Consider the following 16,997-nt stretch of genomic DNA (forward strand, 5'->3'; position numbering starts at 1 on the left):
ATATTCAAGACACGACATTGCGACTCACAGCAACTGGGCAGCATGCAGGTCCTCTAACACTGAAAAATACCCCATCATGGGCAGAAGACACGGAGTAGAGTTGAGGTGGTGGGTAGCACTGAAGTAATCGTTCACACTTTACCTCCACAGCAGGTTTACAACACTGATTTTTTTTCAGTTATGTTCACAGGAACATTAATAGTTAACAGTAATACTGGTCAAACAGCTCATATTAGCAGAACACAACACAGTTTTATCTCGTCTTTGAAACAACATTTGAAACAACATTTAAACTGTCTTATGTGAAATGTAAGTTTTTAAGCTACTGCTATCCTAACATGAGAGCACGAGTAATTACAGTACTAGTAGTTTCTTCTTGTGGCTTTTGCTTATACTTGAGATTTGACCACTTTGCAACAAATATCAACAGCAGCACACTTCTTTGATTGATTGTTTTCTTAAGACACACCACATTTCATGTCAAATATTGGTCATTCATCCTGATGCCAGAGGGCAGAAATAATCAGCTTCTTTCCATTCACCAGCTCTCTAAGAGGAATAGCAATGATTAAAAGAACCAAAAAATTGAGGAACTAATTAAGTTTTAAGATTAGATATTTCATGGGCCTCCTTTCTTTCTTTGGATTTTCTTTCCTTGTTTAAATAACAGCAACAGAGAAAAAAATAAAGGATTGGTTTACTGACTTCTTTAAATAACTTTATGTTAGTAACTATATACAATATTTGGTTCATGTAGATGAAAGGTAGTAAAGAGCAGGATGCAGGTAAGTCAGAGTATTCAATTAAAAGTGCTCATCATACACGATACACTTCATGTTGACTGTAATATATATAGTGTTTAGAGGTTAAATTTTCTTGTTTTTCTACTTTTATCACTTCACTACTTCATGATTAGGATTAAATGCTCAAGGTTAGACTTGAAAGCACACTATTCTATACTTACATATGTAAATACTCTCGGTTCCCATCACGAGATACTGAAGCTGTTCTATACAAAACAACAGCAAGGAAATATGTCTCAAGCTCACAATTTCCAACCTTTTATTGGGACACTGCTGCCTTTTTCCACATTTAACAAATGTTCATATAACTCTTGTAAAACAGAGCATGAGCAGAAGAACATGGCATCCAGGAAAACAAGGTATTTTCAACCTCATAATGTGGGATACTAGCAAAACAAAAGTTTTAGCATTAGTTTTAGATATCTTGAAATGGTAAATCATAGCAACATTATCCCAGTTGCTGGACTAACATGGCGTATTTTAAACCTGACAACTATCTTTCCACAAAACCGAGTCCCTCGGTCAACTTTGTCCCTCTGAGGACAAAGTTGCTGTTAAGTACATAAGTACACATTTTACAATGATTTTGCTGTCATGGGCCTAGATCGCACCAGGCGGTGTGTCAGAACACCTAAAACAAAGGACACCTTGTGTGAGCTGTCAGAGGCTTTGACAAAACTTTAGTATTTGTCCATTGGCATATCTGAAATTTTACTACTATTGCACTTAGGTACACGCATCCCATGATTGTCTATCACTATGAGAGTTGTGGTACAGCTGGGACAAGATACATATCTGAAAATTATCTTAATTATCTGTAGTTGAAATAAGAAAAACGTCACATGTTATTACTCTGAATTGTCAGGGGATTCTCTGTATTTTCACCCACACATTCAATGTTTTGTGTCATAAAATTAAGCACAAAAAGCATTAATTACAAAGAAATGACACATGAAATGTGGCAGATTGGCAGGCTATTTCACCAAGACAGCAAATGAAAGAGTTTCCAGAAATATCAGCCTATTTTCTGTAAATAGGAAGATGCACAGATATGAACTTCTTTGAGGTTGGGCTTTCATTTTCTACCTTAAGATAACACCAGAAAATTCAGCCAATGTTGGTGCTCTTTGGCTTCACCTTCAGTTGTAGAATAAACCACCACTGTCGTAAAAACTCATTTCAGTGTGAGCCCTGCACATGTACAGCCAAACTTAATTCATTTTTGTAATGGTGAAGATGTCACATAGACGCCATCAAAAGTCCTCCCAAATGTCAAACGACCAAACTAAAGTTGTGGATTGAGGCATCTCAGCCCCCTGCAGGCCTGGGGATGTGCATAACAAAAGTCAGAAACACGTAGTTTTAAGGTTCACAAACTTTTCTAGTGTTGCTTTAATAGCTCTTTTCTATTTTTGACATCAAGCACCCAGCTTCTCTCTCAAAAGTATGGGCTTAAACCAGATCTGGTTCAGCCTCCTCCACAATGTTTGTCTGGAAAACATGCGCTGACAATCAGTGGAGCCCGGTGGCTGCCCTCCCATCCGGTCATTGAATGCTGTAGCCGTTGTGCTGTGGTTTAAAGCAAATGCAGTGATTGTACTTTGATAAATGTCAGTGCAAAGCAGAGCGGTGCATCTGCTGGGCTGAGCAGAAACTAAACAGCTGACTCAAATGGAAACACAACGGTTTAAGACAACATGTAAAAGGAAGCTGGAGATTACTGATTTGGATATTTGTAGTTGCTTATAATATTAACAGCTTCAGCTCCCAAAGGCAACCTGTCACTACACTCTGATCCCATCTCACAGTCGTCTACATTCCCCCTGCATTGAGACAAAGTAAAAGACTCAGTCACCATACTTTCCTCAGTGTCTGCCTCTTTCTCCCCGTCGTCTGCACTCTCCCTGTCCTCGTCTTCCAGCTGGCTGCCATTAATCTTTCTCTGAGACTCAGTGTGAGGGCCGTGCATTTTTAAGCTGGAAGTCAGGTTCCTGTCCATGTGGTACTGGTCTTTGGCCTTCAGGATCAGCTTGTAGGTCTTGCTGCGGTATTTGTACACCAGGTGGAAGCATGTTGCTCCCAGCAGAGGCACAGTAGATACAGTAAGGAGGCAGATGCTGACTGAGATGATGATGAGCAGGTTTGGCACCCTCCTTCTGGTGGTGAAAAGAACCTGGACCTCACAGTCCTCCCCTCTGTAGGTCAAACACAGTGAGTAGTTGGTGCCAGGTCGTAAACCACTGAACAGATATGTGTTGACGCCTTCCTTGATCCTTGTCCACTGCACAGCAGAGTGTTTGCTGTCAGCAGCGATGCATAGATACAAGCCATTTGAATTGACTTTTTCAAAGACGTCGGGGAGTCCAAAGTACTCCTCACTGTCAGAGTTGTAGCTCTCAGATGGGGCAGCGCCGGCTCGGTTGATGCTCCTGTCTCTGGATATAAGTAGAGGATTGAGTCGCACTGTTGCCTCTGTTTCTGACACCCCTAATGCAATAACACCAAAGTCAAATGTGTACTGCTTTACATCATCCAGACTCCTATTTAAGGCATAACTGGAGATGTTTTTTGTATTAGCTGTCAGGCCACATTTGCTTGAACGTGGCGGATATCTGGTTGTGTCCTCGTTAGACTCGGAATTGATGTCTGCAGTCGGATGATAAGTGGGCATCATGATCAGGATGTCTTTTCTCATCAAATAAGGGAGAAGCGCGGACTTCAAACCAGATGTTTTTTCTGTATTTTGTTGGATGAATGGGTTGGTTTTAGTGTAAGGTAATGCTGTGGTTATTTGCTTTATGGGCGTTGGTTTTGGTGTCGCCACCACCTCCACCAACACCGAATCCTCAGCGCTACCAAACTCATTTGTGGCAGAGCAGCTGTAGTTTCCGCCATCTTCCTTCTTGATGTTTGGAATGAGAAGAGTTCCATTATTAAAGACTTTGATAGAGTAATAGGACATCGAGGAGTCCTCATTTGATTCTGCAGAGCCGTCCTCGGTGAACGACAGAGCCAGCTCCTGTTTTTGCCCTCTGCTGTGAATGCTCCACACGATCAACGGCTTTGGGTTTCCTTTAAACTCACAAGTCAAGACCAGTTTACTGTCTTCATAGAAACTTGTGGTATGGATGTTTGGCTCAATTCGTATTGTGACATTTGGGCTAGAGCACTTTGACTCAGGCAGTGCAGAGATCACTTCTCCTTTAAGCTCCTCGGGAGTTGCACAAGTGATCAAACTCTGCTCTGAAACTGAGATGGTGGCTGTTGAAATCCAGTCTCTGAGCCAGTCCAAGGAGCAGGTACAACCGAAAGGATTGTTATGAATCTGCAAATGCGTCAAAGACACCAAACCATCAAATGTCCCTTCAGCCAGGGTTGTAAATTTGTTATTGTTGAGTCTGATGGACCTTAGATCTTTGAGGTTGGAGAAGGCGTCTCTTGGCAGGTTGGCCATCTCATTGTGGTTCATCCTCAGCAGCTGCAGGGTTGTGAGGTTCTGCAGATCCTCCCAAGGAAAGTCAACAATTTTATTGTGGCTGATGTCAAAGTTGAGCAGATTAACCAAAGGCAGAAGGCTCCCTTGTTTAATAGACACAATCTCATTGTGGGCCATCCACAGAGAAGTCACCTGGGTGACATTATCAAAGCTGCCCAGTGATATGACACTGATCCTGTTTACAGTGAGACTCACAGTAGTGACATTGGGCGGGAGGCCATCTGGGACTTCAGTTAAGTGTTTGTAAGAGCATTCAGCAAAATAGCGACCGTATTTTTCTGAGCACGTGCAGAGCTGAGGACAGCCGAGTGCAGAGGTGAAGATGGTGGCAGTCCACAAAGTCACGAGGAAGATGCCTGTCGCTGCCATTTTTGTTCCTGTAAAACAGAGACATAGACCACCTATCAATGGGTAAACTTATTGAATTAGCACAAGTTATGCTCACTTGATGTTATATGACTTTCTTTAAATAAAAGGTTTAGTTATTGTCACCTAACACCTCCAGAACAGGAGCGAACACAAAAAAGAAAAGCCTCATTCAAAATTTTTGTTACAACTTGGTGTCAAGATGTTTTACAGAGGAGATTTAAGATCTCTTTTTATTGCCTTATTCATCAGAAAACACTGAAAACAGACAGAAAAAATTACCATACGATGTTTTCAATAATGAAATATCCAAATCTGGCAATAAATCAAACATCTCCGTGTAAACACTCAGAATATTGATAATGATAAAACTGTAAAGTTTGGTGTCATTTTAGGTCTTTACTTTGTTAAAAATCAGACATTTTTATTGGAAAGTTCATAAATGATTTTAACCCAGACGTTCCATCAAACTTGTTTAACATTTAACATTTCTAGAAATGTTACGTTCACGTGTGCAGATGTAAAGTTTTCTCATTAGATGCACATTAATATGAATTAAAGTCAAATAGAACAAAATGGGGTGAACGGACAAGAAGGCATGTTGTGAAGGTAAACAGCCAGATATCTAAAAATAGCTCAAACATTTTATCTGTAGTCTCTCACAGAAAATAAAGCTCAGTTACAATATGACTTTTACACTTTGCAGACAGAGGTTTTCTTCAATGTTAGCTCAGACTGCTGCTAATTTGGTTTAGACTACATTTAATATGCAAAACGTCTCACTTCCAGCCTCGTCTATAATAAGTCGTTGTGATTTAATTCCCCTAGGTTGTGTAGTATTTTAAAATATATATATAAAGAAACAGCTCTAACTTTATGTGGATTTGTATAGAAAAATAGAACAGTTCAGTATAAAATAGCTCTATAAACATCTATCATGCTTTTGGGTTTTCACTGAAGAGGTGGCGTGTAAGCTAAGTGGCAAATGGAAATAAAACAATAGATGATAGATTATTTTTACTACTCCACCCCAATTATGAATACAAAGTCATAGAAATATTCCAAATGAAAACTCAGGCTCATTAGGTTTATCCTTAATAAACAGGGAACAAGTCACCAAAAAATAAAAATCAACTCTTCTCAACAAAAATATCACTTCACCTCTTTTGTATGAAGAAATGTTGATCATATCAACTTAAATCTGCACAAAATAAAAACTTTTGATCATATAGAGCTGAAGAGAAGCTAATGTTGCAGAAATGTGTTTGTTTTCTAAAGAAATCATGCTGCTACTTTATTTTATGGTGAAATAATAATAATGAAAAAATATTTACATAAAACATGATCAACTGTTCTTGAAGATGGACCTCATTTATCTCAACTCTGACGGCTCCCGATCTTAAATATGTCATTTTAACAGGATTTTAAAGGGCGGCTTTGCGACTTGTTTGCGTCTTTCAAAAGCATGCGACATCATTTGTTTAAGAAAACTCAAATCGGTTCATTTAAAGGTCTGTAAAGATGCCTTTGAAATGAGAACCGATCCATGTTTTAAGCAGAAGCAGTGAAGCTGCAGGGTGTGCAGCTGACACGAGCTTCTGGTTTCAAACTGCGCAGCATCCTCTGTCCTTGGTGCTGAAAGGCACGTCTGCTCTGTCTGTTTCCAGCTGTCTGCAAACCGCAGGGATCCTCTCTTTAGTCTGACTAAGAGACAAACATCCCGTCTGCCAGGGTAATCTGACACAAAACACCAAAGTTCGTCTCCGCTAAAAGATCTGGGGAAAGGGTCGCGCATGAAAAATTGATGCGGGGAGGAAAGAAGATCCCAGGAGCTTACCTGCGTTTCTGTGTGATTGTTTATATCTGTAGAAAAATCCTTTTTTGTCAGCTGATGTTTGCAGTCGAAGCTGCCCGGACTACATGCCTGTTTGAAGTTTGATGCTGAGTTTTTGCATCAGCATGTCTGCTGACATGATGAAAACACGCGAGTCTGCTCCGCAGTGTCTCCTGCCTGTGAACATCAGCCGCTGTGTGTCATGCTGTGGTATATCTTGCTGCTCCTTCTCAGCTCTGGACGGAACCACGTCCACGTTTCCCGAAATATTTAAAGGGGAAACGGCCTTTAATGTTGCCTTACAAGAAAAGGCTAACGGATAAAGACAAAAAAGTCAGCTTCATCAACTACAAAAAAGAACCTTTGTTACAGCCCTGCCCAAAATTAGGCTGAGAGTGTCAGTTTTCTTTTTCACTTTCAGTAGTTATTTCTCAGTATAGCAGCATGCAAAAGTTTGAGCATCCTTCCTATGTTACTATGAGTAGTTAAACAAGTAGAAAACAAATTGATCTCTAATATTACACTCTATGTTTTACATAAGATGGATGAATTAGTTTTGTTTTGCATAAATTTACTGTGGAAAAAGGAAAAGAGCAGCCCAAATGATCTGTGGTTTTAGACCTGGATGAGTTTGTTCGGACTCTGGTCACAGTTCAAAAGGACAGGTGATACAGTTTCAGAGCTTTAGAGGTATTCTGACCCCTCAAGCCATTCTTCAGTTGTTAACAACCAGAGGTTCCCCTGAGCAGCCAACAATGAACACTTAAATACTGTATGTGACCTTAACGAAGCAGACACATGTTTTAAAAAGATGAAGCATTTTCAGGTCACGCTTTCCTCAGTAATACACTGAAGAAATGACAGTTAACAGGAAGATTAGAGGCAGAATTATCAAACATGTGAATTAAGACCCAAAGATTTGACAGCAGAGCACCTTCTGGGGGTTTTGTCAGACTCGGGATCGGTGGTGCACTGTTACTGAATATATTTGACTTTCAAAGAAGAGTCTTTGAACATCTGAACAGCCTGAAGCAGTCTGTAACCATGTCCTGTATATCAACATGCTTAAAGTGTAACTTTTTGGCCTCGATGAGCAAAGGTATTCCTGTAGAAATGTATTTCACGTAAAAAAAAACACCACTTCAATTGTAAAGCATGAGGGTGGACAGAGCATGCTCTGGGTTCCTGTGGCATCCAGCTGTACAGAGAACATTTCACTTGTGGAGGAAAGAAACAATTAAATGGACCAGTTAAACCACCAGTAAAACCACAAACACACTTAAGATATAAAATGGCCCAACAGCAGAATAATGATCCTAAACAGACATGATGGATTGTCTTAAGAGGTGAAAGTGCTCCATCATCATCTTCATCATCCTGCCTGCAGCCTCATCATCACAATCTGGACAAATGAGTTTCTTCTACTCCTGTTTCGTATCAAATGAAAACAGATTAATCAAATGATTGGTTGCTCACAGACACATGAAGCTATTTTTGACCCACATACACGATCGGATGAGCTTTATGTTGTTTTTTGCTGTTTCTATTGTTCATTTTTCAAGATTATTATAGACGATGCAATGTGCAGCGAAATGTAGTTCTATGCCTGTGAAGAAATATGTGCGAGAAAAGGAATATATCTAAGAAAGATATAAGAAAAAGCGCACATTTACAAGAAAGAGAAAATAATGTGCATCCATTTCTCTGTGTTAACGATTCTTCTTATTATTAAGTTTTTATAAGTATTTAACTTATTTATTTTTCTCTTTGGATATGTGAACATAGCCAAATCCAAAATGATATTGCATCTTTGTCCAGCCTTTATTCTCTCTGACTGATCTCAAGTTTCTGTCTATACTTTTTAACCTCACTGCCTGTCACTGATATTTGGAGCCAGAGATTGCCTGACGACTGAAATAATCAGCTTTTCAGACGGAATAAAAACATCTGAAGTCCCTGAATTGCATTTGGCCTCAGAGATGCCTAAAATATACTCTGTAGCAGCAGCACAATCTGTGTCCTGTAGGTGGCAGCAAATCAATAGGTAACATCAACATTATAGTACAGCTTTGGGTCCTAAATACACATTTAAAGTTATACAGAGGTTTAAAACATACACTTATTATTGTTTATTTGCATTTAGTTTACAGCGTCTGATCCATCTTGCAGAGGCAGGGCTGCAATATAGAACCTAAGGAGTGAGGTTTTAAATGTGGAGGAACAAACTAATGTGGACATGGCGCCTTTCATTTCCTCAGCAGAGAGGCCTGGTTGTAAATCTAATATGGCATCTAAAATCAAAGGAGAGGCATGTTTTTAATCAGCAGGCAGCATCTGCATCATCATCATCATCATCTGCTACAAGTTCCCCGTTCATTCAATTAAACATTAAGACTGGAAGGTCAAAAGCAAGATGCAGATGTAGAGACACACCTGGCAAGATGCAGGTGGATGGAAATACATCAGTAGATTTGTGGTGTTTAGTTTCAGGTTTTACATTGGTAGAACTACACTTTGGCTATTTGGCTTAGAAAGTAAAACATGAGTGTATATTACCTTTTTTGTTATTTCATACTGCATGAATACGTATAAAGTATCTATATAGATCATATTCTTTATAAAATAAAGAAAAATTCAAGGCTGGTTGCACTGCTCATAAACATTTAATCAGTTATCGATATTATAAGCTTGTTATCATTGCATCATTGTTACTTTCATAAGGAAAAAAACTAATTGAAAGTCTTCTGTCGTGTCCTGGCAAAGACAGCAGCAGCAGTACGGCTATAACTCACTGCACATGCAGATGTTTGACAAAAGTATGACATCATACAGGTTTACATGAATCAAAAGAGAAGGGAGAACGCCTTAAAATATGACAAATGTAGTGTCTGACACTTAACAGAGGTTCAGAAAGGCATCAGGTTCGTGGGTTCGCTGTGTCCAGACAGGAGATGAAGAATGGTAAACATAAACATCTGGAGAAACATCCCTTAGCAACCATGCATAAATCCCTCAGCTAAGAATGTCCAGGACCGCCACACCAGAGATATATACATATACATATATCTTTCAGCCTGACTATTGAGCCCACCCAGGGTCACCACATAGGAGAAGGTTTTAACCAGTGAGGGAGAGATGACACAGACTTTTTGGCTTCGAGGATCTCTCCAGATTTGACGCATCAATCTATAATTCTGATATGGACCTGGTTGACAATAGAATACTTCTGTGTTCGACCAAGTCTGTGTCAGCAGAGTTCTTCCTGTACCATCTGCACATCGGCTGTTTGAAGGCGACCATCCGTCATACACCACACAAAGTAAAAAAATACCATGATGAAAACATCAGTAGGCTTTGTACACTTATCCTAAAAAGGCGGCCAGGATCTTTGCTTTGATGATTTATGTTATTGAAGTGGGTTTTAGGAGCTCGTTATTTTTAATGTGATGTCAATTACTTTAAATGTCTTTTGGACAAAATAAGACATGTTTTAGGGCTCCGGGAAAACAATTGTCTGAATGAATTAAGCAATGAGCTGAAAAGAAAAAATAGCTGTTAGTTGCATTCGTAGAATTACACTAAAACAAATCTACAATGTGTTTTTAGGCTGGGGCCTTTCTGTGTGGAATTTGCATGTTCTCGGGGGGGCTGTGGATCGTGGCCCTGTACACTCATAACTAAGCATGGTTATCAGGACCTGTGCCATGTGTATTGCATGTTTATGCGCACACACACATTCATTAGGCCAGTAGCATGCTCTCTAAGCAGTTGATGTGTTATCCTGTGGTTTGAGGTCATCTATATCCACAGTTGTGTTTGCTTGTCTGCTTTCAGGTGCTCCTTGTGGCGCTAAGGCTGGATTCCCCACAGAGGCCGTGGATTGTCTTCTGTTTTGTTTTTACAGGTGTAGCAGCAGGTTGTCTGTTTCTTTTTAATTGGTGTCTCTAAAATCCTCCTTAGGAGTGTGTGTGGTTGTTTGTCTCGTTTGTCTCTGTGTGGCCCCATTATGGACCGGCGACCTGTCCAGGGTGTGCCCCTCCTCTCGCCCGATGACCCCTGGGATAGCCTCCAGCCCCCCTGCAGCCCGACCAACGGATTAAGCGGGTATAGAAAATGGATGGAAACATGATTGATATGGTCCTTTAAGATGTGTGGAGCAGCAAAAAAACAAAAAAGAACCCTCCTTCTGTATCCTCTGCCATGGCTGTGAGGAGCCTCGTTTTCCAGCAGATGGCGCCACAGTTCTTTGTTGTGAAAGGTTTTAACTCAGCGCCGCAGTCATCTCTCCTTAACAAACATCAAGCAGCTTTATCAGAGATCAAACTAGTTGTTTAATTGTTATCTTTGTGAGCTGTAATTAGTTGTAATTCGCTTAAAAAGAAAATGCAGAATCACATCAAACCGTTCATCACCTCAGACTGTGTGCAAACACAAGTCGAGAAACTCAACGTCTGTCTCTTTTCTCAGAAGGAATTGTGGAGTTTTGGATATTGATACTGTCTCCTTGCAGTGACCGTCTTCTTTTTGATATTTACATTCTGAAATTTTCCAATTTTTAAGGGAATCTCTTTCTCTTTGCATCTTTGAAGCAGAACATTTCTATCTTCGAGCCTGCTGACACTTACATGTGCAGCCGGTTCTGTTGGATTTATGCAGCCTGATTGTCAGTGTTTAATCAGCTGACCCATCATTTGTCTTTTAAGGTTATCGTCAGTGCTCATACAATCCATGGCTGTAATAATCCAGATTATACAGATTATACAGCAAAAACAAGTGGCTGCAGCTGCAGAATAGTATATTACTGGTGATGATTGTTTAGTTGATGTTACAATTTTTATTTTACTATATATTAAATGAACTGCAGTGCCTAATGTAGTTATCATGATAGCTATAGCTCTGCGATATTATCAAATTAACTATCATCATTCTGTTGAATTTCAGATGCAAACACACACACGGCATAACACTATATCACAATATCATATATCTGCCATTTGCAGCCCTGCTCCCTGAAATATTTGGCATTGTCCTTTAGAAAACACCCATTAGTTGACTGCTTCTGCCACCAGGGGTCAGTCTCTGCAAATGCATGTTATGATGAGAGGCCTCGCTCCAATTCACAAAACTTTTTAGAAATTCTTGTCCAAACTTCAAATCTTCCAGCTCCAAATCTTCAGAAATGTCTTTGTAAATGACATACAGCTTTGTATATTTTTAAACTTTCAGTTGTCTGTTATTTAACCAAAAGTTCACCAAGTAATTGTTTTGGTGAATCTGTAGACACAATGTTGTTGATCTAGGGACTAACCGTTGCTTATTTACACATCCGGCACATGCAAAGCCACATAAACGGATTCGTATTTGTGTCCAATAATCAAAAGACTTTTTACCTGCCAACAACTTCTGCAGCTAACTGCCATTATTCTGCAGCCAAATTGTGACTTTTGCAGAAAGACTTTGCAGAGCACCGACTGAATCTTAACCTGTGGGCGAAAACGTTTCTGCAGCAGCACTAAAGTTATGAACACACTTGTTTTCTGTGGAGGGAAATCATTTGCAAAACACAAGACGAAAGTATTCCATCTGAGCACATGCATGTACATATGTATTAATTATGGGTCCATGAGAAAATTCGTAAACCAACCAAGTACGTAATTGACTAAATTGATCAGAATGCTTTTTTTAAAAAGCAGGAAACAAGCAATGTAGGGCAAGACAGGGCTATCAGTGAGGTGCAGGAAGAGTTATGTGTTACAGAAGAAACTTATCAGCATACATGCAGATTAGGAAAATAATACCACTAAACACAAACACGTTTGGACCTGTTCGACAGGACTAATCTTCATTCACAAAAAGTAATATATCGCAGTAAACGCATACACAATGACTTCTCTCCTTGATATAGCAGGAAGGCTCACAAAAAGCACATTTAATGAGCTAAAAGCACACTAAAACGAGAATAGTGGGAAAAACAGTGGTGGGCATCTCTGGTGGGGTCTCCTTTCAAGGCATATAATACATAGAAACAAATGAATAGATAAATAAAATATACATATGCCTTGTTAGACTGTTCAGAGACACACAGGTGGATGCAATCTGTATAAAAGTCAGTGTTAAATATTCAAGGAACAGTTGCAAAAATTGTCTCCTCACAAAGACTGAATCAGATCAAACACCAGATATCAGCTTGCTTCAGCGGTTCTCAGGTGTGTAAATTCAGGAACACAAACCAGGTGAACTCCCCACCCCCTTTTATAAGCTCTGAGCCTTGCCTAACTTCTAGTGGAATATATGACTGTAACCCACCGCTCAGTCTTTATAGATCAGTCTTTACTCGCAACGGACCAGAGGTGAGCTCTGTTCTGCACAGCTGGCATGATCCGTCTGAAAACGTCAGACATCTCTGCAATCAGAGCCAGTGACACACCAACACAACTCCAGACACACACAGAATGCTTAGTCTCCTGTCTCCGTCACTCAGCTTCCAGAGCGATCAGCCTACCCAAGCCACATCGTGGGGAAACTGTCTGAGGTGGAAAACAAAGCAGCGAAGAGTCGGGTCAGTTTGAGCCATGTTGAGTTCAGGTGAAATGCCTCACAAGGGCTCAAGAACTGAGAGACGACAGTTATGGTACTGGCTCTGAGATTGTACTCACATGGGGATGTTTGATGAAAAGGCAGCATAACTTAATGTTATTACACAAATCTACCAAATTTGGTGGCAATCCATTTGACACGTCTGGTGATAGTTCCCTTCAACAAATCTCAGCCATGATATAAGTTGCTCTGGGAACCAAGACCAGGCAAATTTTTTATGCAGACTAAGAGTTTTGGAGAAAACTTTGAGTTGGAAACATTTCAAATTGACAAAAGTCCTCTGACTTTTACCTCTGAGCCCCACAAACACATTCTTTTGTGAACCTTGTTAAAACCAAAATGATTTCCCTCATGTTGCTGCTGCAAAAATGTGCATATTTAGACCGTCACGTAGAGCCGAGCTCACCTACTCATGCAATGACCTTGGGGTAAAACCCTCACATTAATCAGTATCGCCTCCCTTTCAATCTGCAACTGAAGCAGGGATCAAAATGATAAAGCAAATGTTTCTTTTGTGATGTTGCAAAAACAAAACGATCCTGTTTGTAATGGGAAGTCAACACTTGAATCCTCATATTCATCAGTAGCTGACAGACAACTATGACAATACCTTGAGGAAAGCGTGGCAAAAAAAAAGATAACTCATCCCATAATGACTCCTGCTCTTCACTGAAAGTCATAAATCAATGTTGTTAAATGGCGTCAGAGCGTCTGAAGGAGCATTTTTCCCTTTTACACACTTGAACTCACAAATTCACCGGAGGTGGGTGCGCAGTCAGTCAGGATCTGAATCCAGCCGAGGTAGAATTTAATCAAGTCATCTTCCATATTTCAGGTTGGCCGGAAAATTAAAAAGAAATCACATGTGTCAGTGCAAATTGTGGAGACGCTGAACCTCACCCCCACCTTAATCACCCTCACCTCCCCCTGTTACTGCATCCATTTCCCCTGTAACTTACACCCCTCAGTGGAGGAGAGCGATGTGATTTCAGCAGTAATGCGTTTCTATTGCTCCTCCTGCGATGCCCCGCGGTATCACTGCCTATCACACCGCTGTATGGAGAGCTTGGAGGGCTTTGGAGAGCCTCATTTACCTCCATAATCTTTCACAGACCTCGACATGCTTGCATGGTGTAATGCACTCATGCACACACTATGGACAGAGTGAAGAGATAAAATAAGTCTGAACACACACACAAAAAAGAGTCCTTTTGCATGGCTGAATTCAGGAAGAATTAACATAGTGGAGACACTGCATTATGCAAATGTGTTATGGTTCCTCTCTGGCAGTGGTGGTAAATTGGATGGTGTTTTATGGTGATGTAAGAGTGGGTTATGGCAATGCGGATCAGTGCATTTAAAATCTTTTCGTGTATCCTCCTTGAAGGAGCCCGTCCTCGACTCGTCCTGCTGTAAGATGCCGAATCCAGCAGCTCCACTTCCCACAAGCTGTTATGAATCTTAGTGTTCAGCTTCAGCAAGTCAATAAGACAATAAAACTGTGTTGGATTAGCCTGTGGATGAGCTGACTGTAAGAGCTGATGGTGTTAAACCTTACAGCTGAGATAAAAGGATCAGAAGACGTGTTGTGGGTGCCTCATCCAGCAGTCATTTCACCAGGTTAAAAATAAAAAAGATGCAACTTTTTGGTGAGCTTTCCAGTCTCGAGTAAAAGTCTGGATAAAAGGATCGTCAGCAAGGTCAGACAATCAGAAATAAACAAGAATTAATCCTGCTAAGGTTGAGTGAAATAAGGGTGTGTTGCAGTAACACACACAAGCACACACAGAGCGATGGCCTTGGCTTTGTTCTAAAGCTCTTAGTCGTTTGTCTAGTGTTACACAGGCTCCATTTACTCCTGATTGCCTGTGACTGCTGACCTCTGAACCCAATCCACACAGGTACTGCTGGAGCAACCATCAATACTGGCAGCAGGTTGTTTTTGCCCCTGGGCTGGTGGATAAATGATGCCCTTGGTGGATACACTTGTGATCAAAAGAGAAACACAAATATATTTACACAAAGAAATGCTGAAAGAACCTGCAATTGTGCATGATTTAGCCTATTATTTACAAGCCGATTATCCTTTGCACAAAAACAACAGAACATTTCCCTTCTTCCTTTACAAATATGGATGTGTTTTGTTCCAGGGTGCCGGTGATTTTCAGTCATTTCGACATTTTGTGGCTATTGTAATGAGCAGTTGCTTTAATTAGATGAATAACAGCATATTAGGCATTCAATCTGCATTATCTTATAAGTTGATAGTATACACTGAACTACAACACCACACACAACCCAAATTAGTTATAAGGCTCTCCGGATGGATTTACACTCTGACTCAACAACTAACCAGAAATAGAACCACTTGTGAAAGGTTTCTATGAATTCTATGAAGTCTAAAATTTGCAGTCAAATAAACCATTTTTTCCCCCCGGACGAATACATAATGTAACTTCTAAATGTAAGAACTTGTCAGTCTGACTCATTTTAGCCCATAAAACAGGTCATGCATGAATTATATCTTGAAAAGTTGTCTGAACTAGTTTTAGTTGATTTGACAACTGCATTGAGTTGCTTAAGCTTTAGTAACGTTTAATCTATCGGTCATTACACATATGATGCAGAGAACATTTAAACCCCGCAGAATCTCTCCTAAACATTAGGAATCACTGCCAGAATAAAAGTGCAGCTCAGTCCCCTGATAATTAGGCAGCCCCTTTACATTTCTGGAAACAACAGTTATGCATTATATCTACATTCCTCAGCCAAAGGAGCAGGTTGTCTAAGTGCTATATTTAGTGCCAGACCATGTTTTTCCTTTAAAACCCTGAGCAGGTATTCCACTGTCTGAAGTCTGTCTTTAGTTTAGCTCGAAGGTTGGTCAAATGGTCAAATTTGATGGAGTAGGGAAGTGATGAAGACAGAAAAAGAGAGAGAAAATGGACCTTACTGAGTGAAATTGAATTGCACTGCCAAGCAATAAGATTACTGACCCTGATGGCGTACCTCTGCTCAGATTTCTGCAAATTAACTGAGTGCATAGATTCATTTTGCATGTGTATAAAATTTTTAAATCCCTAGAAGCTCATGAGCAGTTTTACAGTGACTGCGTGTAAAAGGCAATGCATGTTTCCTGTGTCTGCTCAGCAGTCAGGTCTTCATCACATAAATATAATCCCCACCAGTCCTCAACTGTCCCTCTTCGACTGTCCAAACGCACTCTCAGATATTCGTAACTATGTGGACTGAGCACACCAACTGCGCACCTGTGCCTGAATCACTCTCAATTCAGAAAGAAAAAAACATAGCAAACAAAGAAGCTGAGTTGCAGAAGAACCTCATGGCTGCTTTTTTTTAGGAGAGGCTTTGCAGTAGAATTGCTGTTGTCCACACCTCTCCAATGTACTGCAAACCGATTATCGTATTTTGCGCACTATAAGACTCACCTGATTATAAGGCGCACCCTCAATTATGGGGACCATTTCTGTACTTAACCCATACATAAGGCTCACCTGATTAGAAGGCGTACGTATTAACTGATGTTCTCTGATTGGTTTATCGCTGCCAGCACACATAGTGCACGTATTGCGTCCCTGTGTCAGCGGGAAATGGTCCGACGGTCAAGGACAACATCATCGGCCGTTTTTACACTAATAAACTTATAAACTGCACATCAGTCTGCATCACCCATCTCAGACTGAAGAACAGGCTCAGCGGGACATGGGCAGAAGCATTAATGATGACACGCTTCAGTCGCTCAGTACGAGCTCGATACACTCTTCGCCCCATTCAGAGTGAATGGCTGAGATCCGCCTAAATTCACACCAAACGCAAAGCGAGCGACAGAAGTGGCCAGTTGCCGTTCAATTCCAATGTACGGAGCGAAGAGGCGTGGCTA

General features: G+C 40.5%; 1 protein-coding gene across 2 annotated transcripts; it reads right to left on the reverse strand.

Annotated features, from left to right (window-relative positions):
- Positions 1–1,716: 1,716 nt before the first annotated feature.
- LOC140301499 (immunoglobulin superfamily containing leucine-rich repeat protein 2-like) lies at positions 1,717–6,686 on the reverse strand. 2 transcript variants are annotated; one of them, XR_011914916.1, is made up of 3 exons: positions 6,503–6,686; positions 2,015–4,676; positions 1,717–1,976 (listed from the first exon to the last, which is right to left on the reverse strand). XR_011914916.1 is itself a non-coding variant. In XM_072379967.1 (2 exons), the coding sequence occupies exon 2, from the start codon at positions 4,666–4,668 to the stop codon at positions 2,521–2,523; it is 2,148 nt and encodes a 715-aa protein (XP_072236068.1). In that variant the 5' UTR covers positions 4,669–4,676; positions 6,503–6,686; the 3' UTR covers positions 1,717–2,520. The 2 variants fall into 2 exon arrangements, 1 of the variants encoding a protein (XP_072236068.1); XM_072379967.1 differs by having other exon boundaries at positions 1,717–4,676.
- Between the last annotated feature and the right edge of the window lie 10,311 nt (positions 6,687–16,997).

Source organism: Leuresthes tenuis, unplaced genomic scaffold (assembly GCF_036924035.1).
Source record: "Leuresthes tenuis unplaced genomic scaffold, fLeuTen1.0.hap1 SCAF_2, whole genome shotgun sequence".
Lineage (NCBI taxonomy): Eukaryota > Metazoa > Chordata > Actinopteri > Atheriniformes > Atherinopsidae > Leuresthes > Leuresthes tenuis.